At 42.3% G+C, this 23,360-nt stretch overlaps 1 protein-coding gene and 1 long non-coding RNA gene across 5 annotated transcripts in view; one reads left to right on the top strand and one right to left on the bottom strand.

Moving 5' to 3' along the window:
- SAMD12 (sterile alpha motif domain containing 12) overlaps positions 1 to 23,360 on the top strand; it is a 341,402-nt gene that overhangs the window by 188,408 nt on the left and 129,634 nt on the right. For 3 of the 4 annotated variants that reach the window (XR_012064180.1, XM_006211434.4, XM_072949647.1), the window contains exon 4: positions 5,974 to 6,114. Coding sequence is in view for 3 of the 4 variants with exons in the window: in XM_006211434.4 (XP_006211496.1) it covers positions 5,974 to 6,114 (141 nt within the window). In the remaining variant the exon portion in view is untranslated. Of the gene's footprint in view, positions 1 to 5,973; positions 6,115 to 9,194; positions 9,224 to 23,360 lie in introns of those variants that run through there. The other variant, XM_072949648.1, reaches the window with a different exon arrangement.
- LOC140689286 (uncharacterized) lies at positions 17,642 to 22,953 on the bottom strand. Its single transcript, XR_012064181.1, has 2 exons — positions 22,803 to 22,953; positions 17,642 to 17,730 (listed from the first exon to the last, which is right to left on the bottom strand). It is a non-coding gene; the product is annotated as an uncharacterized lncRNA (long non-coding RNA).

The raw sequence follows: 23,360 nt of genomic DNA, 5'->3' as shown, positions 1-23,360 counted from the left end.
GCTGCTTGTGTCCCTTGGGACATGATCTAAGAAAGAAAGAGAACTTCCCTCTTACAAGCCATAGCAAGTCAAGTAAATATGATTTGCCCTGCCTGGGTCACACACCCAGCGTTAATTTAAGAAATATTTATTCAGTGCCTCCACTGAGTCAGACTCTAGTTAGAAGGTTGGAAATAATCACTACATTATCGGAGATGGGAGGGAATCAGCAAATAAAAAGGAAACATAATCAAGAAAATTATATAGGACTCGAGAAGTGAAAGTGCACAGGGGCGTTTTTACTGAGTCAAAGCCCACCAGGTGACAAGCAGCAGCCCCCACCCCACCAGCAACGAAAAAATAAAGACAAAAGAGAGATCCTTCTACCAGAGAAGGGCGGGGATGGAGCGCAGGCGAAAATGAGGTCTCTTACAAATGCGAGTGTTTCATGACCATGAACATCATCTCTGTCTCATTTGTGCTGCTTCAGGTTGGGCAGAGGAAGGAAAAAAAGACAAAAACTGGCTTCCCTGTGAGATAGGCCTCCAGTAACAGCACCTGAGACCCCTCCTGCCCTGCTCCGCCCCCGGCGATACCACGCTTCTTGGAGCGTACCATGTAATCGTAGCAGTCCTCTGCCTAAGCTGTTCCCTGTGCCTCTAACGCCCTTCCCCCTCCTATTCGCCTTCCTGCCTTCTGTCCCTTGTTCACGGACCTGAGCTAAGTGAGGTGCCCCTCCTCCGGGCTCTGGAAGAATCTGCGCTTGTCCCACTGGCTGGCAAATTATCTTTTCTCCTCCTGGTTCTTTGCCATGAGAGGTGTTCGGTCCCTAGTACAGATGTGGACGCTCTGTGATGAAGGAGGGATAAATTTGTTTCACGGCTCCTCTCAGAGAGCCCTCAGTCCCGTCACTCCCCACTGTGGGAAGACCGAAAGGTGAAGGGCATTATAGCCGGTCCGTCATGAAGTCATGCTCATGTCTGCATTGCGTGCCTTTAGGTCCTCGGAGACCGTGACTTTTCCTGACCCTCATGCTCCCTACCTGGCCAAAGCCCGGTTGGAGAGCACGTGGGGTCTGTGTGAAGAATTCCTGGGCAGCAATTTAGGGAGGTGGTGGAGAGCATGGCCTCTAGGTGTATTTGTCTCCTGGATCTGCTGCTTAGTGAGTACATGACCTTTAGCTATGTTTAGTAGCTCTCAATCGATTACAGATAATAATAGTATCTTCAGAGAATTGTTGAAAATGAGGTAATCCATGTAAAGCTCTTAGAACAGTGTTTAACACTTAGTAACGGCTCAATACATGTTTGCGATTATTATTGTGGTGATGATGAGGAAGGGGAGGGGGAGAGGAGGGAGGAGAGGGAAGCATCCTCAGCCAGCCAGACGACTATGGTACCCGAACTGCATCATCGTAGTGGTTCCAGTTGGCAAAGGGCGTGTATTTGTATTATGTCATTTGACCCTTACAGTCACCCTGTGAAATAGTGTCATTTTCCTCCCCGTTGTAGAGGTGAGGAAAGTAAGACTCAGATGGACTTCCCTGGGCCTTTATACCCTTTAGCTGAAGAGCCCATGCTTTTGTGATTATGCTCCTCTGCTTGTATCTCTGTTCCAGAAATTCTAATTTTGGAGTAATGATGACATTGAAGAAACAGGCGTTCGGGCTGTGGCACCCTGGTTGTATGCCCAGCACCTGTCACTCTGTTCACGCTGTTGCTCTGGCCCAGCCAGGACTGGGATAAAGCCAGGGACATCACCCTGGTGTGTGACACAGGCCTTTACCTGGGAGCAGGTTTGAAGCTAACCCAGTGCACTGGTGGCCATTTGTTTGGGGAACTGTTCAGTGACCTCTATTTCTAGAAGAAAAGAGGCCCTGTAATTCAGATTCTTTGGGAAAAGTGGCATTCCCCCAACCACTTACAGTGACACCGAGACTTTCCAGTAGGGTGGGAGCCGAGGCCATATCCTTTGCCCTCCTCCAGCTCTGTCTGAAGTTTCCCGTTGGGCCCTATGGTGTGTGGTCACTTATCTTGGAAAGCTGTGACAGGGCTCCTGTTACCAGTCTCCGAGCAGAAGATGGGGCCACCTGAACTAGAGACCAAAGACCAGACTGGGCCTGAAGGTCAGAGACACAATCTAGACCCATGTCTTCCCACCATTTCCTGTGTGATTTTAGTCAAATACTTTCTCTGAGCGTCACCTCTCCACGTGGAACATGAGCCCCATGCCATACTCAGAAATCTCAAAAGTTTTCCTTCCAATTTACAGCAGACTGAATAATGGCCATTCAGAGATACCAGGTCCTCATCCCTGGAACCTATAAATGTTACCTTATAAGGAAAAAGGATCTTTGCAGATGTCCTTAATTAAGGATCTTCACAGGAGGAGATTTTCCAGGATTATTTAAATGGGCCCTAAATCAGATCTCATGTCCTTATAAGAGAGAGGCAGGATGAGATTACACGCACAGGAGAGGAGAAGGTGACGTGGAAACAGAGGCAGAGATGAGAGTTATGTGGCCACAAGCCAAGGATTGCTGGCAGCCAACAAAAGCCTGACGTATCAAAGAACAAATTCTCCCCTACAGCCTCCAGAGTGGGTGTGGCCCTGCCCATAGCTTGATTTCAGCCCAGTGACACTAATGTTGAACTCTGGCTTCCGGAACCATGAGGAATACCTTTCTGTTGTTCAGAACCCCTATAATTGTAGTGTGCTAAAGGCAACTGCAGGAAACGAATCCACCACTCTACTGTCAGTTACCCGTTCTTGCTGCGCGTCTGCCCAGCAAAGCTCGTAGTCTCACTCGGTGTTTGTTCAAAAGCAGAACAAGATGCTTGTCTATCTTTAAGCCTGCTGGAGGGAGAGGTGGTCATTTAGTCTCAAGTTGTCTGTTCCTCTCCTCTTTGCAGGTGTTTTGGTGGTCACCACCACCAGCATGCTACCTCCTCCCTCTGCAACATTCAGCTTCTCACTGTTGGTGCTCTCTTACCTGAGAGTCAGTGTCCAGCCAAGTCTCTTGCACCAGAGAAGACAATAATTTAACAACCTTGAGATTATCAGTATGTAAGAAGACAACATTTGTTTAGTGGCTCTTAAGTAACACTCATTCAATAAATATTTCTTGAGCAGCACCTGGGCAACCACAGGGCACAGAAGACAGAGAAGACACTTATTTCCATGGAGCCAGCATTGTATTAGGTCACACACAGTAAAGCTTGTACAGACGTGCTCAAGCGTCAGTTGAGGCAAAATGCTAATTTTCCAAAATCGTTAGCAGAGCATGAGTTCCTTATTTCTGTTGTGTGAACATCCCCTCGGAATATTCCCTGGCTTGAACTTCTACAAGGGGTCCTGGGAAGCAGTTTTAGCACCCAAGGCAACTGTTGGAGTGAGCGGCCCAGACCTCGGGTCATGAGAGGGCCCCTTGTTTCTCTAATTTCCACCAGGATGTCCCTGTGCTCACCTTGCCCCGGTCAGCTCAGAGCTTTGGGATTTGAGGAGAGTATTGAATGAGTGAAAGCCTTCTGGGGAAGAGGAAGAAGGCTATTTTAACTGTCCTCCTTTGTTTATTTCCTTAGTTCTCATTATCTCTCTGCATCCCAAGTGCTCTCAAAAGGGGGGAGAAAATAGCACTAATGCTTCCATGATTTCGTCCCTCCAGTGCATCTTCTCTTGGAGGCAGTGCCTGAAATGGTGGCTCAGGTTGAAAACCTGAGTTGTCTCTGATGTCTGCCTTTCTCTCATTCCTCACTTCTAGGTGCCCTAACTGAAATTCAACTACATCTTTCTTTTTGCTATCTTCCCCTGCACCCTGGTACAAGGCGCCCCCACTTCTGTTCTGATTGCCATGGCCACATGCTGACTTCTCCCATTGCTCCTGCACGTACTCCCCACCCCCAGTTCGTTACCCACATAGTGACATGAGATGATGCCCAGTTCATCCCTTGCTTAAGCCTTCCATATTTGGAATGAAATCCGAAGTCCTCACCAACGCCTAGGAGGCCCTGTGGTCTGGCCCCTGCCTTCCTTCAGACCTCCTTTGCTGCATTCACTTATCTTGCCTACTCTGTCCTAGTGACGCTGGCCTTCCTGCCACTCTAACTGCTTTGACCCTTCTAGGTGTTCTGGTGTCACCTCTTCAGAGAGGCCTCTTCTCACCACCCAAACTACACTAGCACCATCCTTCCAGTAGGAGTCCCTGTCTACCCCAATATATCCATTTATTTGTTATGTGATCTGCCTCTCACACTAATGGTAAGCTCCACAGAGGCAGAAGATACAGAAGATCTCAGTAGCTCCAGTACCCAGAATAGGGCCAGGCATAGAATGGTGCTCAGGAAATACAAAGTAAAGGAAAGAAGTAAAAGACTGGAGTATGATCAACATGAAGGACTTTTAGCTTCTTCCAACTTCAAAAATCTATGAGTATGTGAAGGGCCCAGTAGCCTGGGTCACTGCAATGCCATTTAGAACCAGTTTGGAATATCAGGAAATTTAGTTAGTACTTCTTTTTTAAGATTGAGTTGACCTTTCTCTCCTTGATCCCTCCACGTGTAGGCAGCTGACTACAGAGCAAGGTGGTCAAGACACTGGTGGGAAAAGGCAGGAATATAAAAGCCAGATAGATTAAGCAGGAAATAAACTCTTTGTAGTGGCTGATATTTTGGGGATGCTTGTTACTGCAGCATGTAACCTAATTTATCCTGACCGATGCATTTAGCAAAGGTTCAAAGGAGGTAAAACACAGGTGTGAACAGTATGAGTTGCTCCTAACTGGTTCTCCCCATTCACCTGTCTCTACTTACAGGTCACATAGGTGTCCCTCTTCCTCAGAGGAAAATGCCCATTAACCCCACCTTCTGGCTGTTGGGTTTCTCTTTTGAGGAGGTAGAGAATTTAGTTTCTGAGGCATGTATAATTGTATACCCAAAGATCGTTGATCACACGGAGTGGATGCTGTCTATTCTTCATCAGTGAAAATGAGAAAAGCCCTGCAAGTGTGATGCCTCAAGATGTTGCGGAGGAGAGTACAAGGTGGTGCTCTGGGCATCTGAGAACAAGCATTCTCTTCATTTCTGTGCTAAACTCTCACAGCGGAAGTATGCTTCTTTCAGGCCAAGCACAGAGTGGGATGAACTGGGGAACTGGATGGAAACCATAGTAGCCAGGGAAGCACACGGGACTTAGCAGAGCATGAGATCATGCCCCCTACAAGGAAATAAAGGATTGAAAGGAAACTATGCGAGGCTGCCCAGAGCCCAGGGTGTCCTGTTCTGGGGGCACTCACCCTTGAGGCTACTTGTTTTGCAGTCTTTAGATGCCCTCGCTCACCCTGCTCCTCTCACACTCAGCCCTGCTGGAACCCTTACCTTAGGCCAGTGATTGATATTAACACATCCCACCAGCTGGAGATGGAACTCCAACCAGGCACCAGGGATCCAGCAGGGAAGGTAGATGCCTACTGATTAAAACTGAAACTTTAAATGCACGTTTCACAGAAACATTATTGTAACCTGGGTTAAACATTGCCGGAGTTTCTCTGTAACCACAGTTAGAGCATCTAGGTTTTCAGCTGGTTTGTCAGTGACATGGACTTCTACGGGCGAGCCTCAGAACCCATCATCCAGCAAAGAGCATCGTTTCTATGGAAACCTGCAATCTGTGACCCAAATACCCAGGTTAAAATTTTGCTGTTTTATTTAACTCAATGTGTGAGTCAATTGGGAATTGCCAATATTATTAGATAAAATGGAGGTTCTTTTTTTTTCTTTTTTATCTTTTTTATCTTTTTTTTCTTTTTTTTAAATTTGTGGACTTTTTTCATCCTGCTTATCCATTCCTGTCAGCAGGCATAATGGAGGACCCTCTATTCTAAAGTGTCTGTGTTTAGATGGAAACTTCTGTTTTGGCAGGATCAGCCAAGAGGAAGATGGAAATCCTTTTCCAGCCATTGTTCATTTGCTTTTCCTTTTATTTCTTGAAACCCTACAGGGCGAGCCCTGCTGAGACTTACTGACAAAAAGCTTGAGCGAATGGGAATTGCCCAGGAGAACCTCCGGCAGCACATCCTACAACAGGTGCTCCAGCTGAAGGTGCGGGAAGAAGTCAGAAACCTACAGTTACTCACACAAGGTATCCTGCTGCTACCTAGTGGGTGGATGGAAGGGGAGACGGGAAGAGAGATACCCTTACCATCATGACAGAGGGGAGCCAGGGAAGAATTGTTACTGGTTTGTTTATTTGCACAATTTTCTTCCTTAAAAAGAAGGTATAGAGATACAAAGGCCACTTCCCTCCTAAAACTTCTCTTTTGCATCACTCACTAGGGGGAAGGATGCATAGAGAAGTCATGGACGAGCAGACAGAATTATCTGAGCTAATTTCAAGGTCATTACATACAGCTTGTAGCTTGTGCATCGCACTGTCCCAGAGGGTACCAGTTACAGAGATCATTACATGGTTGTACCCTCTAGATTGTACAGTGTACAGCCTGCACAACCATACAGTGCAGCCCAAGCTGTTTTAGTCTGACTACCAATTCAGAGAGGGCTTTGGAATTCGAATGATTCCATAGTTCATATGACCATGATATGAGTGGGATTTTTGTTGTGTTTTGCTTTACTTTGCTTTTCACTAACTAAAGGGAGAAAAACATTCTAGAGGTATGTGTCTGTCTGTGTCTCTCTCTGTGTCTATATGCACACACTCTCTCTCTCTCTCTCTCTCTCTCTCTCAACTGAGAGCCCTATTTAGCTTCTTGAAAACAAAATAGAATCATTTTTTAAAATAGACTATAGGGAATTTTAAACTGGAATATTCCAACCATATAGTTCTAAACAAGAATCATTAATAATTTCAATATGTTGAGAGCACTTGAAATCACTGTAGTTGGGAGTGACAGAATAAAAGTGGAATTTGAGGAAAACCTTAAGTAATACTGTACGTAAGTTATAAGTCCAGGTAAGATTTGGTTGCTATCAAACTCCATTGGGTATAACCCTTCATTTGCTTAATTTTAATGCCCATTGCATACTGTTTTAAATGAAAGGATGATAAAATATCAATTTTTGAAAGCCTTGGGTATTTTTCAATCTGCAAAATATTGTAATTGCATGCATACTGATATTGGAGAAATCTGGGTCAGTCAAGTTTCATGTTACTGCGTTTAGATTAACCCAGTAATAGTCTATTTGCCTAGAGGAAGTAATGTACTGCCTGAAAGATGACTGCTCTACATGGATAAATATAGACTTCGAGCGATATGAAAATAGTTTTGTTTATTTGACATGCATTATTTGCATTGCTCCCCAGAGACTTCCAATGGGACGTTTACAGGCACAGGTACACCGAGTGACTTAAATGTGAATCTGATCTACTGATAAAGTTTTATGTGTCTTTTAAGAAGTAAAAATAGTTTCAAAGATTTATCACCAAAAATGTCCACTGCAGTGCTATTTATAAAACTAAAAAATTAGAAACAACCTACAGGTTCAGCAATATGGAAAGAATCAGATAATTCTGTTTAAATTCAGAAGACACACTATATAATGCAGTCATTGAAATTGTATCTTCAAGGAATATATGACAGTATTGGCAAGTACTCAGTAAGTAATAGGAAGTAGGGAGAAGGCCACGTATGAAATTTTATTTATGAGCCCAATTTTGTAAAAAGAATATAGTTTTATATGCACATAGAAAAAGGGATGCAAATGAATTTTGCCAGTATTTTGATAATGATTCTCCTTGGGTGGTAAGATTGTGGGTGATTTTAATTGTTTTCTTTGTATTTTTCTAAATTTTCTAAATCCAGTATAAAGTCATATTACAGTCTTAATCAGAAAATACATGCACATTTTTTAAGCTTCAATCAAGCATCGTTCTGCCCCGTTCTGTTCAGCGTCTGGAGTTTCCTCTGCTCTTTTGTCTTCCTCCTGTGGTGATATATAGAATGAGACCTGAACTCATCACGTGTGCCTTTGACTTTTTTTTACCTTCCGCTACTGTCAGCCGGCAGTGTGTTTGCTTTGCAAAATCATTTTCTACAGCTTTCATTGCCCTAGATGCATAATATATAAGATTTTTCCTGAGATAGTACTCAAGTCTATTAAGCTAAATATATGTTTGTGTTCTGGGAAGGTAATGCTAAGTTCAGCCTTTTCAATTCAGTTGTTGTCATTTTCTTTAGCTTTGAAAAGCTGTGCCTTTTGAATTCTTTCATTCCATTCCCTTTAGAAGAGGTCACGTTCTCTAGCTCTTAGATATTTTGTCTGCACTCATATTACCTTTTTTTATTGCTTGTCCTTTCCATGTTAATGTTCAAACTCATTTCATGTCAGGTAGGCTTTGAAAATCCATAGCCCTATTGGAGTGATGGTTTCTTTTTTTTCAAAAAGTGAAACAAAAATTGACAAGTCGGTTTTATGACTGGCAGTAGAAGTTCTAAAGACAGCTCAAGTCACCTTAAAATATTTTGAATCTAGGTTGGCTGTAATAAGAATTGTAACTCCATTCCACCCAAGTGAACTGAATGGCTTAACATATGTATTATATGGAAATGCGCATGGGGGGTGATATGTGATTCAATATTGAATATTTGATTTCTCATGTCTGAAAATATTAATTAGTGGAAATAATATGCCAAATAAGCACAAACAAGTGTCTTAGAACATTACTTAGATTTGGAAATCCCTGAGCTTTCCTCTTAAAGAGCATAACTCACATCTCTGGTCTCTTAGAGATACAATATCTTTCCCAGCCCACATGAGACTGTGCCTCTGGTATAATGCAATTAATTTTTGTTTGTTTTTAAGAAATATTTTCCAACTAACACATTTCAGTGGGGGTTGTTGCCTTCAAAGTAGTAGCCAATTTTTGAGGAAAAGGATTTATTTCACAAATGATTAAATTTCTTATGTGTTTCCTTCTTGCTTTTGGAGGCAATTTCAAAATAGAAGCTTTAATTGTTTAGATAGCAAACGTTTAGGAAGAACCTCAGTATCGATCTTTAAGAGATCAGCTAAATAAATGATAGTACATCCAGGCACTGGCGTATACTCTGAAGTTATAAATGCAAGAGTGAGGAATAGTAATTATCTCCTGAGATGCCGGGTAAAGTGAAAAAAGCAAGGTGCAGAACAAGGTACAGAGTATGCTGCATTTGCAAATGAAAGAGAAATATTAAGGTATATCCGTATGTGCTTTGTTTATATAAGGAAATAGTGAATGATGCACCAGGAACTAACACAAGCTGTACCTATGGGACAGGGAAGAAGGCGGATGGAGAGAAGATATATGCTTTTTATGTCACTTTGTGTCTTGAAATATGTATTAACCATTTAAAAGAATAAAAACTTTTTAGAAAAAACAAGGATAAAGAGTGAATTTTAGCATCAGGCTGGCCTGAATTTTAATTCTTGGCCCTAGCACTTACTGCTGTGCTGTTTCAGGGAAGTTACTTAATCTCTCTGTGTTCCAATTTCATAATCTCTGAAAAGTGAGATCAGTAAATCTACTTACTTCATAGGGACATTATCAAAATTAAATAAGCTAAAATTTATAAATCACTCAGTGCAGTGTGACAGTAAGTACAGAACATAGTTGGTTATCAGTAACAGAAGCCACAAAATTAAATCAACCTCATTAATTTATAACAAAACCTTATTTTTATAAATTCATATGACATACACTTTACCCAATTAAAGTGTAAATTCAATGATACTTAGTATAGTTTCAGAGTTAGGCAACCATCACCACAATTCATTTTAAAACATTTTCATCACCCCAAAGAGAAATCTGGTATCCATTGACAGTCATTCCCCATTTCCTCCCAATGCCCCCCTCCACCCCAGCCACCAGCCCTTGGAAACCACTTACCTACTTTCTGTCTTTTTGCCTGCTCTAGACAATTCCTGTGAGTGGAATCACTCAATATGTGGTCTTTTGTGGTTGGCTACTTTCACTTAGAATAATGTTTCTAAGATTCACTCATGTTGTAAGCATGTATCAGTATTTCATTCATTTTTATTGCCAAGTAATATTTCATTGTATGAATGTACCACATTTTATTTATCCATTCATTAGTGGGTGGCCATTTGGATTGTTTCTGAATCTTGATTATCATTAATAATGCTGATTTGGACATTCTTTTACAAGTTTTTGTGCAGACCTATTTCAATTTCTCTTGAGTGTATATCTGGGCATGGCATTGCTGAGTCATATAGGGTAACTCCATGTGTAAGCTGCCAGACTGTTTTCCAAAGCAGCCGTACCATTTTACATTCCCACAAGCGGTGTATGAGGGTCTTAATTTCTCCACATCCTTGTCAACACTTATTATTGTCTATCTTTTTGATTATAACAATTCTGATACGTGTAAAGTGGTATGTCACTGTGATTTTGATTTGCATTTCCTCGATGGCTAATGGTGTTGAACACTATGTCAAGTGCTTCTTGGCCATTTGTGCATTTCCTCTGGGTAAATATTTATTCAGATCCTTTACTCATTTTTTAATTGGCTTGTTTTTTTCCAAGCTTTATCTTGGACCCACTGTGTTTCACCATGCTTGATTACCCACTTTATTTACAAGATCTAAAGCTAAATATTGAGCTGCCATTTCCAAAGATGAACCTCATCCTCATCAAAGGATGAGGTCTTTTCCCCACTGGAGACATTCAACAAAACCTGCCACAAACTTGGAAATCAACTCCAAAATGAAACAAATGAAGGGACTCTGCAGATTTTTCTCTCAAGGAAATAACATTCTTTTGGATGTAGAAATTATACACACATCAGATCAGTGACATCAGTTTGTGATCAGACCCCCAAATTAGATCCATCCAGTGTTTGGCCCTGCTTTACTATTGTCCCCTCTGGTGCCTTTGTGGTAGTTTCTTCCTCTCTGCAGCCCTCTGGTCTTCTGTGTGATGTCTGTGGAATGGCGAGGATGTCGATCTGCGCTCTTGCTTGCTTGCATGTTCCTGCAAGAAACTCAGCCATGTCAGGGCACGTCCAGCTGTCTTTCAGGAAATGCAGTGCACAGCTGGGAACACCATTATTATACTTTCCTTCTGCTTGGTTCATGAGAGATGGGGGGAAAAGGAGCCTTACGTAACACACAGAAGCAGTACAACTTATTTTGGGCTCCATCAAATTTATCCGTAATCAAGCATATGAAGGGCGCCCTTAGCTTTTTAATAATGTATGATATTTCTAGGAAGAAAAACAGCTCAGGGATACTGAAAACTGACTATTTTTTTGTATAGCTAATGAGTATTAAATGTTTACTATATGCAAAGCAATACACTAATTACCATATCAACTCCTGACATTTGCTTCACAATAATCATTACTGTTGTTAGCCTCAATTTACATATGGAGAAACTGAGGACGAAGAATTTAAGTAACAGACCCAACATCAGGCACCTAGTAAAAAGCACAGGACCTCTGATCTGTCAGTAGGGATAGTAATTCCCTCTTCAGGGCAGTGATGTGATGATTTCACGAGATTTTATGTGGAAACTATGTAGGACAGTTCATGGCATATTCTGTGAAAGTGGGTTGGCCAACTTATTCCCTGAAGGGCTAGATAGTAAGTATTTTAATCTCTGCAGGCCACGTGGTGTCTGTTGTAACCACTACATCATGGGAGAGCAACCACAGACAATCTTCACTGAATTGGGTGTAGCAGTGTAGCAATAAAACTTTATTTACAAATGCAATTTCTTGGCCATAGTTCGTAGACCTGTAGTTCACAAGGTCAAAAATGTAGACTTTTGACATCATCATCAAGATTATTGTTTTATTCTTAATATCTTCCTTTTTGAACTGCAAATGCTTCCCTCAACCCAAGGGACTCTGTAGTATGGAGCCACTCCTGGGGTGTCCTTTTCAATGTCTGTCTTGGCTACAAATCCATGGATAATGTAAAAATGTAACAGCATCTATGAGGGTTGGGTAAATGCATGCAGTAGAAAGCAGTGTTCCAACTGGAGGATGAGGCACATGAAGATAGTAAATGTCACCATCTTCAAAGCCTTTCTATTTAGTGCCTACAAAATGAAAAAAGAAGAGCGTGATTGTTTACCAAGGCCAGTTATAGCTCATTAAACATTCGTGTTTCCCAAAGGACTTTTTCCACATTGTCCAAAGATAGGTGTTAAATTTTACTTGAGAATTGCATGACCAGATGGACTCTCCCAAAGCTCCATCTTTTGAAACAACACAAATTAGAAACACTACTTTCTAATCCAAGAAGTTTTCAGAACCATGTGTACAGACTGAATATTTTAGTCGTGTCACCCCCGCAATGATACTTCAGCAGCTGAAGTAGGCCATCTGAATTGGAATAGGCCATCTGGTCCACCACCTTGCTTGGAGAAGGAAGTCTTTGTAGAACACAGCAATAGAATCGGTGAGCACACTTGCAATCTCATTTACAGATCTGGACACTAAGACCCAAAGAGGATCAGAGGACAGTCCATGGTTACGCAGTGAGTCAGTGGCATAACTGAAACTAGACCCCAGTTCTCTTAATTCCGAGGCTGGTATTCTCTTCCCTCATTGTTTTTATTAAGGTATAGTTTATGTACAGTAAAATTCATCATTTTTAATGTACAACTGCAAGTGTACCAAATGCAGACAGTTGTAGAACCACCCCCATAGTCAAGCTATAAAAGTTCCGTAACTTCAGAAAATATTCTCCCTGGTACCCCTTTGTTGTCAACCCCTCTCATTACCTCCAAGCCGCTGGAAGCTACTGATGTGTTTTCTGTCCCTTTAGTTTTGCCCTTTCCAGAATGTCACAGAAAGGGAATCCTGAAGTCTGGCTTCTTTCACTTACTGTATAATGCATTGAGACTTATTGAAGCTGAGGGTGTCTGTCACTGGTTCATTTATCCTCACTCTTTAGTGTTGAATTGGATGGATATACCACAGTTTGTTTCTCCATTCCCCAGTTGAGGGACATCTGGGTGGTTTCCAATTTTGGCAAATGTCCAGGCTCTTCCGTATATTTTATGCAGTTGTGCCACTGGGGTTGCAAATCTGATTCTCACATATCGGTTCTCGTCATTCTCGGCTCTTCTGCTTTATCATTGGATAGTGTGAAGCTTTTCCTCCGTACTGCTCCTCTGTTTCATGAGCATGATAATGATGCTCCTGGTTCTCCTCCCCTCTTTCTGGTGGCTCCTTCTCAGGCTGGTGGCATGCTGCGTCGCCCACCACTCCCCAGATGTTGATTCCTCCTGGGGACGGGCCCTCTTACCTCATCTTGTTTTGCGTGCTCTCGGGAAAATCTCGCCTACTCCCATTGCTTTAACCATCCCCTACTTCAAAGCTATTTTCAAATACATCTTAGGCCTATATGAAGCTTCGGGTCCTTACTTTAATATCCGTCAAAGATGTGACTCTCTGAAGATTGCACTGATACCTCCAATTAAAAATATCCAAAGTCCACCCCTTTGTCTTACTCACCATCTCCCCAGCCTGTTCTTCTCCCTGTATTTATTCTTTCTCACTCCATCACCTGATGAAGAAGGTTTAGAGTCCTTTCCTCTCCCCACTCACAAGCAGTCAGTGACCAAATCTTCTGAATTCTGCTTTAAAATGGCCTTTCAGTCTTTCCCTGCCTCTTCCCTACTCTTGCCACTGTGTTAAATCATCTTTCTTTAGCACCTTCCCAAGCCATTAGAATAATCCACTAGTTATTATTTGATCTCTAGTCTCTGCCCTGCCCCATTCATTCTCCTGTAATTAACTTCCTACTTCTATTGCCAGAGTTAATTTAAATATATTTCTGACAACATTATTTCCCTCCTTAAAACATTTGATGGCTCCCAATTGCCTACAGAATAAAATCCAAGCTCTTTAGCATTCCATAGAAAGCCATTCTAAGACATTTCATAGATGTATTAACTTTGGGCAAGTTACTTGTCAGAGATTAAGATTCTTTAGTTGTAAAAATGGGGATAGGATCTATTTCAGAGACTTGTTATGAGTATGGTGTAATAAAACTCGTGAAAGAACCGAGCCGTGATGAGGTATCATCACCTCTTCTTTTTTTGAAGCATAGTTGATTTACAATGTTGTGTTAGTTTCAGGTGTACAGCAAAGTGATTCAGTTATACATATACGTGTGTGTGTGTGTATGTGTGTTTCTTTTTCAGAGTCTTTTCCATTATAGGTTATTACAAGATATTGAACATAGTTCCCTGTGCTATACAGTAGGTCCTTGCTGTTTATCTGTTTTATATATAAAATTGTGTATATGTTAGTCCCAGACTCCTAATTTATCCTTTCCCCCTCTACCCCTTTCCCCTTTGGTAACCATGGTTTTTCTATGTCTGTGAGTCTATTTCCAGAGAGACCACCTCTTCTGAGAAGCCTTACCTATCTCTCAAGCAGAACAAAGCATTCCCTCCTCTGCATCACTAAGCACTTAGTTCACACTAATAATCTACTCATTACACAGTGACCATCTAATACCTATTTGTTCTTGCATCCAGTGAGCAACGGGCTCTGTGGTAGGTACTAGGGATGAAACGAAGCACCCAGTCTGGCGCTGAGGATAGGATACATACAGCATTATGGAGATGCCTGGGTGCACAGTGTCAGCCCAGAACTGGAACTTGACCTCATCCAGGAACCAAGGAGGGTTAAGGGAAAACTTGCCAAAGGTGTAATTCGTGAACTCGATCTTGAAGGTTGAAGTTTTGGCAGATGGACACGGACTGGCAGGAGGCAGGGGGAGGAGCTTGTGCATGGTGTCTCTGTCTCCCCTGCAGGTCATGGACAGCCTCAGTTGTCCTCTGATTTTGCTGAGCTCTCCCACCTCCTAGTACAGTGTCCACTAGAGAATGGATCTTCAGTTTATTTTGGCTATTTTAAATGCAATTGTTGCCCTTTTCTCTTATTTACCAACTCCATTTCATCTTCAGCATAATCTCAAAACAGTGAATGCAATATCAATTTTTTATGGGTTTGTAATAAAAAAAAATAATAATAAGAGTAGCTACAGAGCCATTTTACATCACCCATGAGCAAAATTGCCCAGAATCTTTTATTCCTTTGTGGTCTTTTTGTCCTGGCTTGACTAGTAAAGACCATGGCAGTGGCTCTTAAGTATCAATATCTGTAGCAAGAGCTCTTCAATACATGAGCCACCCCACCTGCCTTTTGCCTAATATTTGTTACTCTTCGGTGTTCTCCTGAGTGAGACCGTCAAGTAACTGTAGAATGAACCTTTCCTCCTAAAGCCCAAAGACTCCAAATGCTTCCTACCAGCCTCTGCAGAAATCACCAACCTCAAAATTCCTTGCCATTGACCCCCTTTTCATTAAATGTTCTAAGTGAAATTTTAAAATATATTAGATATGCCTTGAACAATTCAAGATGCCCATGAAATTGCATTGTTATGTCACCTTGTGTGTTGACTCTGGATTTGGAGAATCTTGAATGACTGTTATTGCATTGAAAAAAAATGATATGTGGGCTTTTCACAACTGACATGGGTTCATTTCTTCAAGGTAAGTCTAGACCCTGCCATCTGGGCTCTATGGTATTCAAATCTCCTGCAGACTTTTAGGAAGACAATTGTAGTAAGACAGTGGCATATGGACGTGATGAAAGAAAATCAAAGCTATTTTCAACAGTGCGCTGAGCTATTTTGGCTTTTCTAAGAAGAAATAGAGAAATATGCCATTATGTGCTTTAGAATTTCAGTCCCTAGTATTGTATATGATACACTTTCTCCATGGCCTTTTTCTTTGGGGCCACCAATTCTCAGGGCCTGAAGTAAAGTTCTACACAGTGGAGATATTCAAGGTTCTCCTTCCATTTGAGTTTCTACATACCAATTCTAGAAGGCACCACATATCTATACTGTACTATGAATGGTCCAGACTTGTACCCCAGCCAAGAATTAAAATCTGTCCTTCTCTGACATAACCTCTGCATTCTTAGTACCCCTTTTGTGTGTTTAACCCTTTAAGATAGGAATTACACAATCATTCAGTAATTCATCTAAAAAAAAAAGGTTCATTGAGATCCTACCATGTGCCTAGCACTATATGCTATGTGTTAGGGGTACAGGGATGAATATGACAGTTCTTGGCTTTGAAGTCAGGTGAAAGAGACATGAGGAGTTACAGAGGTAAATGTGGAATTCTAGGACCATGTAGGAAGGGCAGCCAATTTAAAAGGAATGTATTAGGGAAGTTTCTAAGAGTAAGTGAGCCAGGTGTTATAGTTAGCAGGGTGTGTTAAGTTTCTCTTAAATCATCAAGCAAATATAAAATTGCCAAGGTGATAAGAACCTTGGAGAGTTTCACCATGGCATAAAAGTATATTTATTAAAATATCATGCATTTACTACTGAGTGCCTGCTATGTGTCAGCCTTTACTGGGTGTTAGTGATATTCAGTAAGCAAGACAGACATGATTCTCACATACATGGGTTTCATGTTTTAATGGGGAAGGCACTCATCAAAGAAAAACTTACAGCAATGCAATGGGTGACGTGAGAGGGGACGTTAATTATGCTTTGGAGGGTGAGTAAGCAGAGGAAATTTCCTGACCCCGAGGGATCAGGAAAACCTCCCTCAGGAAGCTGAGATCTAAAAGAGGAAGAGACATTAACTAGGGCAAGTGGGGCTGGGGAGGATGTCCCGGTGGGAGGAGCAGGCTGTTCTGAGGTCAAGGTTAAAGAGGAAGTGTGATGCATCCAGGAACACGAGGACGGCTAGTATGATTGGAGGGTGGAGAGTGAGTAAGAAAGGAGGCAAGACAGTGGGAAGTGAGACTGGAAAGGGACCCAGTGGTGATGTGAATGCCTCGTTTGTTTGGTCTCCTTACGGAATTTAGAGGCAGTGGGGAGCCACTGAAGAGTTTTGAACCAGAGACCATCCTCATCAGATTTGTATATTGAAAGATGAGAAGATACACTGGAGAAGGACAAGACAGGGGACCAGACGTCCAGTCAGGAAGCTGTGGCATTAATCTGTGCAGGAGAGGGTGACAGTCTGAAGGAAGGTGGTGGCAAGTGGGGATGGAGAGGAGTCAACTCAAGAGACGAGGCCACCTGGAGTGGTAGCTTGAGAAACAGCAAGTGAGAGAATTGTCAAGTACCATCCTTCCCTCCTCTGCACCACGTTCTCCTCCCCCAGATCCGTGACCTCCCTGCAGCAGAATTCTCTGGGCATGCTTCTTCAAAATGTAGATTTCTGGACCTTACTCTGGAAATGTCATGGTAGGCTCTCCAGCCCAGGCATCGTATTTTTCATAGCTTCATCCCCTAATGACTCTTATGCTGATGAAAGCTTAAGGGCCACCACCCAGCCCTGTGTAGATTCAGCACACACAGTACACCAGCCACTCCACTCTTTTGTAGCATCGGAAGAAAACTCCCCTTGGGCTTCATGAGTTTGCCTGTCACAACCAGCTGAACTCAGAGGGAAGCTTCAGCCCTTCGAGTGCATGAGGCTATCTCATCTTAAAGCCCAAACGGATTGGAGCCTGCCTGATACTCTCACCTAATCTTGCAGGTGATTCACCCAAGATCTAAAAACATGGCCCTCCCTCCACAGCTCTCAGAAGGCAACACCACTGAAATCCCGCCACTCCTGTTTCCTGAGGCAAAATGAAAGACGTTCTCTTAGGCAGTCCCACAGGGCAATAAAGAAGGTACTTTACACAAAGTCTCCACCATTTCCCATGTCCCAGGCATCATGGCAAAGCTGCTGTGGCAGGACCTCCTGTAAAGACAGAAGAAGGGAAGAAAGAAAGAAAAATAGTTCCTTCAGCTCCACAAGGAACAGTTATGGTTCATATTTGAAACCATGGAGGAGTCATGAAGTTTGGCTGCCATTTTCAAAATCATTCATACTTAACATTAGTGTTAGATACTGTTTTTATTTCTGTGCAGAAGCACAGGTTGTCAGATCTTCTCCAATTTATCACAAAGGGGAAGTCTGGAGCTAATATTGATTGTGCTCGTTTACACATTTGACATTCTAATTTCCAAAATTAGTCCATACAATAATTTTGCAGGATAGATATCATGAACTCCCTTCTACAGATGAAGGAACTGAGACCCAGAGAGCTGCAGTGCCCGCTCAAAGTCACACAATTAAAAAGTGGGTGTACAGGGTTCTTCAGAGAAACAGAACCAATAGGAGATAGATACATAATATTATATAGGAGATATATGTAGGCAGGAGAAAGGAGAGAGGGATGGAAGGATACTAAGAGAGATGGTTGGATGGATGATAAGGAATTTGCTCACATGATTATGGGAGCTAAGAAATCCCAAGATCAGCAAGCCGGCGAGCCAGGAGAACTGACCGTGTAGTTCCAGTACAAAGACTGGCAGTCTGAAAACCCAAGGAGAGCCAGTGTTTCAGTTCAAGTCCAAAGGCAGGAGAAAAACCAATGTCCCAACTTAAGACAGTTGGACAGGAGGGGTTCCCTTTTACCTGAGGGAGGATCAGCCTTTTTGTTCTGTTCAAGCCTTTGACTGATTGGTTGAGGCCCACCCATATGGGAGAGAGCAATCTGCTTTACTCGTCTGCCTATTCAAATGTTAATCTCATCCAAAAACACCCTCACAGGCACACTCAAAATAACATTTGACAAATATCAGAGAACCCTGTGGCTCAGTCAAGTTGACACATAAAATTTATCATCACAGTAGGTAAGATAACTAGTTGTCTCCAAAACCAGTGCACTTTCCTTCTAGGCTACCTGTCTGCTGTGAAGTAGCTCTTGTTTCAAAGATGCAGTTTTTTGCTTTTATAAAAAAATTCTTGATGCTGATGCACTTTTAAATGTTAATGCTTGAGACTGTTCAAATAAAAGATTTCTCTTCATAGCTTGATGACTCTCTGTCCCCCATTTTCCATTTTTTGGGGCCACCAGGAATGGGAGGTGTGTGACTTTGCTGAGTCGCATTCTGCATACTGGAGATTTTGGGGCACTATGAAATCAAATTTGTTTATCTCCCAACTTGACATCATAATGAAGCAGAGATGCCAGCCCAGCAGTTCCTGATGCCCCCAAATATCCTGAGTAATCTTAATCTTGTCAGATCAATGACATGAAATTATACTAGTTGCTATTTTAATTGATTTAATGGAAATTGATTTGGCATAAATGAGTGCACAGAAAATTATTAGCAGTGACCTCAAAGGTTTCAAGTGTCTGCTGTGAAAGAGGTGATGTGACTTTGATTTATGCATCTGGAGGCTCACTCTTTGCAAGTTATATAAGAGAAGGGAAACGGATGTTCGGCACTAAAAACCATTGAACATTGACGAGGACAGTATACGAGGGTCTGAAAATATATAAGAAGCACATGACTCTGCTTTTCAGTTCATCTCATTTCTGTCACGTTGGCTGGTTGTCATGATTTATGTTTCCTATAAACTACCTATGTGCATATTTACTCCTTTAAGTATTGGGAAGTTTGGTTTTCGTCATTGTGTCCCTGAAATTCAGACCACACCATGGAAGGGAGGAAGAGATAATAGCAGAATTAATTTCATTGGCCTAAAATTATTTTGTATTTTTTTTTAATTAATCGATCCTCTCCTGAGGCGTGGATATTTGTTTTGTTACACAAGGAGTTTTACTAGAATAATCTTGGTCTAGGATTTGACATGTATTTAGGTATAAATTAATGGTCTCTAATTTTCTTCCTCTTTCTGAAAGTTTAAATATGCATTATCTTTTCTGCTTCCTCTCTTTCTTTCCCTCTCCCTTTCTCCCAACCAGTTTCTGCTTCTTTGTCAGGGATAATCGTGTGTTTTAGAGTTGATTCTCTGCTTTAATTAAGTGAACATGTCACTCAGTCAGATGAATTCAATTATACTTATTTATCTAGTTCTCCGGGCTGGAATTCCTTAGCAGGGTCTTGGGCTCATCACACACGCTGTAACTCTGGCTACCCTGTGAGTATATTTCCTCATTCCTTTGTGCTGAGTTCATGCCAGGTACTAGAGTTACAGCTGGGAACAGAGTAGATGGTCCCTATCCTAGGTGATTTTAGAACCTAGAGGGGAGGTGGGCATTAAGATAGAAAGAAGCCTGCATCTACATATAGTCCCATCTCATTTAATGTCACCCCCTGTAGCACTGATTCATTATAACTACTTATTTCTTAATTTTTCCTTAAAAAAATTACTTAGACCTTTAACTATCCAACGAGTATTGCTAACCTGTATTTTATACCCATTCTCTGAACACTTCCCTACCCTGTCGTCCAGTGGGCTGGTAGAGCACACCTCAGTGTACACGCGCAGTCCCTGAGCATCGGGACACTGCTCTGGAGCAGTCCAGCAAGCAGCAATCTTTCTTAGTGGTCTAAGTTAATTGTGCTCCATTGTTTACATTTATTCTGTTTCTGCCTCTATTCCTACCATTTATTATGTCATCCGGTGACCAGTCTTGACTCTAATGGCAGAAGGAAAAGGCATGAAAGGCAGAGTTTTGGAAATGCCACAAGGAACCAAAAAAAGTACATACAGGTGTAAAATTCAAGCTCTATAGAGATGAAATTTGCTCTCAAGATTTCAAATTTGCTTTCTGTATAGATTCAGATTTACTTTAATGGAAGCAAAGGATAAAGATAAGTAGGAAATGAGGAATTATCTGGACCTAAGGAAAGCCAACATGAATATCACAAAATTGGCCACTGGTTGTTGGAAAAAAAATCTATGGTGAGAGGTATGTGAGACTTGGTGAGATTTGGAAGAGTGGCCACCATTGTCCAGTGCCAGGGAGGTCTCTCCAAAGGAGCTGTACTGACTGCCCCCTGTGGCTTTGTTCAGTTAACATGTCCCTCTCTGGGGTCCTACCCACCGAAGGTGAGGGGAGTCTGTGTATACCGTAAAATAGTGTCAAAAGTAATGAAGGAAAAATATAAAATACCCAGAGCTCTGTTTTAGAGTGGGGAATAACAGTGACATTTAAGTGGTGACAAATGAGGACAAAGAAGGACAAATGAGGGATGCTAGGTAAAGCGTAGGGGAAGAGCAGCTAGCAGGCAGACAGAAAAGCATGTGCTAAACTCTAGGGACTCCAGGACAGAAAGAGGTTAATGTTACCCAGGAACTGCTTCTCACAGACCTTAGGTTGGACCACAGAGCTCAAGAGAAAGTCATGTGGCCTGAACATAGCACAGTCATGCGGCCAGATCTGCAGGGCCTCGAAGCCACAGTAAGGATTTGGAATAGGGTCTCAGTAAGTGTCATGTGAAGCACAAAAAGATTTTAAGCAGAGGAGCGATGAGATCTCATTTTCATTTTCAAAAGATCACGCTGGCAGCTGTGTGGAAAATGGACTGGACGAGGGCAGGGATGAAACTGGGAGGGTCAGTGACTTGTGCGGAAATCCAGGTGAGAACGCACGATGGTTGCTACTGGGGTGGTGGCCACTGAGCTGAACAGGGACAGCGGGGCTGGATGTGTTTGCAGGCAGGACCGGCAGGGCCTGGTGATGGATTGCGTGTGGCTGGGAGAGGGAGAATCCAGAGTGAGTGTGGGTTCCGGGCCTGAGCTGCTACTCAGCTCGAGGAGGCTGTGCTGAGGTGTCTGGAAGGGGGAGTGTGAGGCAGAGGCTGGACTGGAAAACGAAGAGGTCGGTTTGTAACATGTTAAGTTGGAGGTGCTTTGAAACATGTAGGAAAGCCACTGGATGTCTGACTGTGAAGTGCCAGTGAAGGGTTAGCACAGGACGTGTAAACTTAGGAATCACCAGAATGTATGTGTCAAGTGTGCTGAGGGGGGCCGTAAGGTCACTTGACCCATAAGCATTCCTGACCTTGACTTTCGTTAGGTCTTGTTTTATGTCAAATAAGAGAGCTACAGGGACAGGCTCCAAGTGTCCTGTGCATGCTCTCCTCCTGGTCGCCCGTCAGCATTTGTGCACATCCCGAGCCTCTTCTGAAGCAGGCTTGTTCAAGTGAGTATGAGAAAAGACTTAGAGAGGAACAAGAGCTATACTGAGAGAGAGGTCACAAAACCACATGGTGAGGCCATGCACCATGCCCTGTCCCCTGCCTTCTCCCCCATTACCAGCCTTGCTTCTGTGGATATTGGGATAAATTATCACAAAGTGACCCAAAGTGTGATCCTAAGAGTCAAAGTATCTAAATGGTCACTCTAGCTCTGTCCTCTCACCACTTATTGAACCTTAGGCAAATGTCATGTCCTTTCTGAAAGTCAGTTTTCTCCACTGTCAAGTGAGAACAAAAATACCTAGTTCACAGAGTTGCTATGAGGATTAAAAGAGAGATTTTTGCAAAGATTTATCACAGATCTGAATAAATGGTAGACAGGAAGTGGATCCACATCTAAGGACACATTCTTTCCCGAGATTAGGAAAAGGATGCAGTATTTTATCATTTTTTGTTCACTGGATTTTTTTGTTCAAATTCTGCAATCATCTCAAGCCAGCGAGACGAAAGAGAGGGCATTGTATGGGATACATAGCTTTATCACGTCCATTAAATTGCTTCTGACATAGGCCAGTTTCTTTGTGAACCAGAATCACAGTCATAAATGTACCAATACTTAAAGACAGGTTTTCATTGTCTGTGAGAAAGTCTGAAGGGTGGTATAGAAGCTTCTATAGAGAGTTGTGCATTTGGGTCCCTTGGATGATTTCTTTCGATGAGGATCTGTAACCTGTTAAAGAATCATTCCTAATGTTTAGAGGTTCTTTATGAGTACGTAAGGAGGACATTTTCTAGGACACGGAGTTTTTGCCTTTGTTACTGGGGGACTGCATGGATCCCTACCACAACTACCACCAAACTGTCCATTCTTACCGTTGCTATCCCCTTGCTTCCATGATTTATAGTTCCGTGCATTTTAGTGTCCTGCTGAGAAACAGTCATGGTCATCACCCAAGTCAGCAAGTGCATCTACTAAGTATCTCCTGTGTGCTCAGCACTGTTTGGACTCACAACAAAAAACAGACTCTTCTCTGTTATTCCTTGACTCCAAAATGGGAGAATAATAATACAAGAGTATTTATGATTTAACACTCATTGGAGTCATACATAATGAAGTGTTCTAGAACAGCACTGTCCAACAGAACTTTCTGAAATGATGGAAATATTCTAGATCTGCACTGTTCAGTATAGTAGCCACTGACTACCTTGGCTATTGAGCAGCCGAAATATGTTTAGTGTGACTAAAGTGCTGAGAGAGAATTTATAATTTTAATTTGCATTGAAGCAGCCATAGGTGGCTACTGGCTACCATACTGAACATCACAGCTCCAGCAATTCTAAGGAGAGATGGTCGTGGGCTCTAAGAATTCAGGAAGGAAGTAGGATTCCAGACTGTGCTTAGAAGTAGGGAGGAAACTGGAGGACCCCTCC

The sequence above is a fragment of the Vicugna pacos genome, chromosome 25 (assembly GCF_048564905.1).
Source record: "Vicugna pacos chromosome 25, VicPac4, whole genome shotgun sequence".
NCBI lineage: Eukaryota > Metazoa > Chordata > Mammalia > Artiodactyla > Camelidae > Vicugna > Vicugna pacos.
This window is presented reverse-complemented; position numbering and strand designations above follow the sequence as displayed.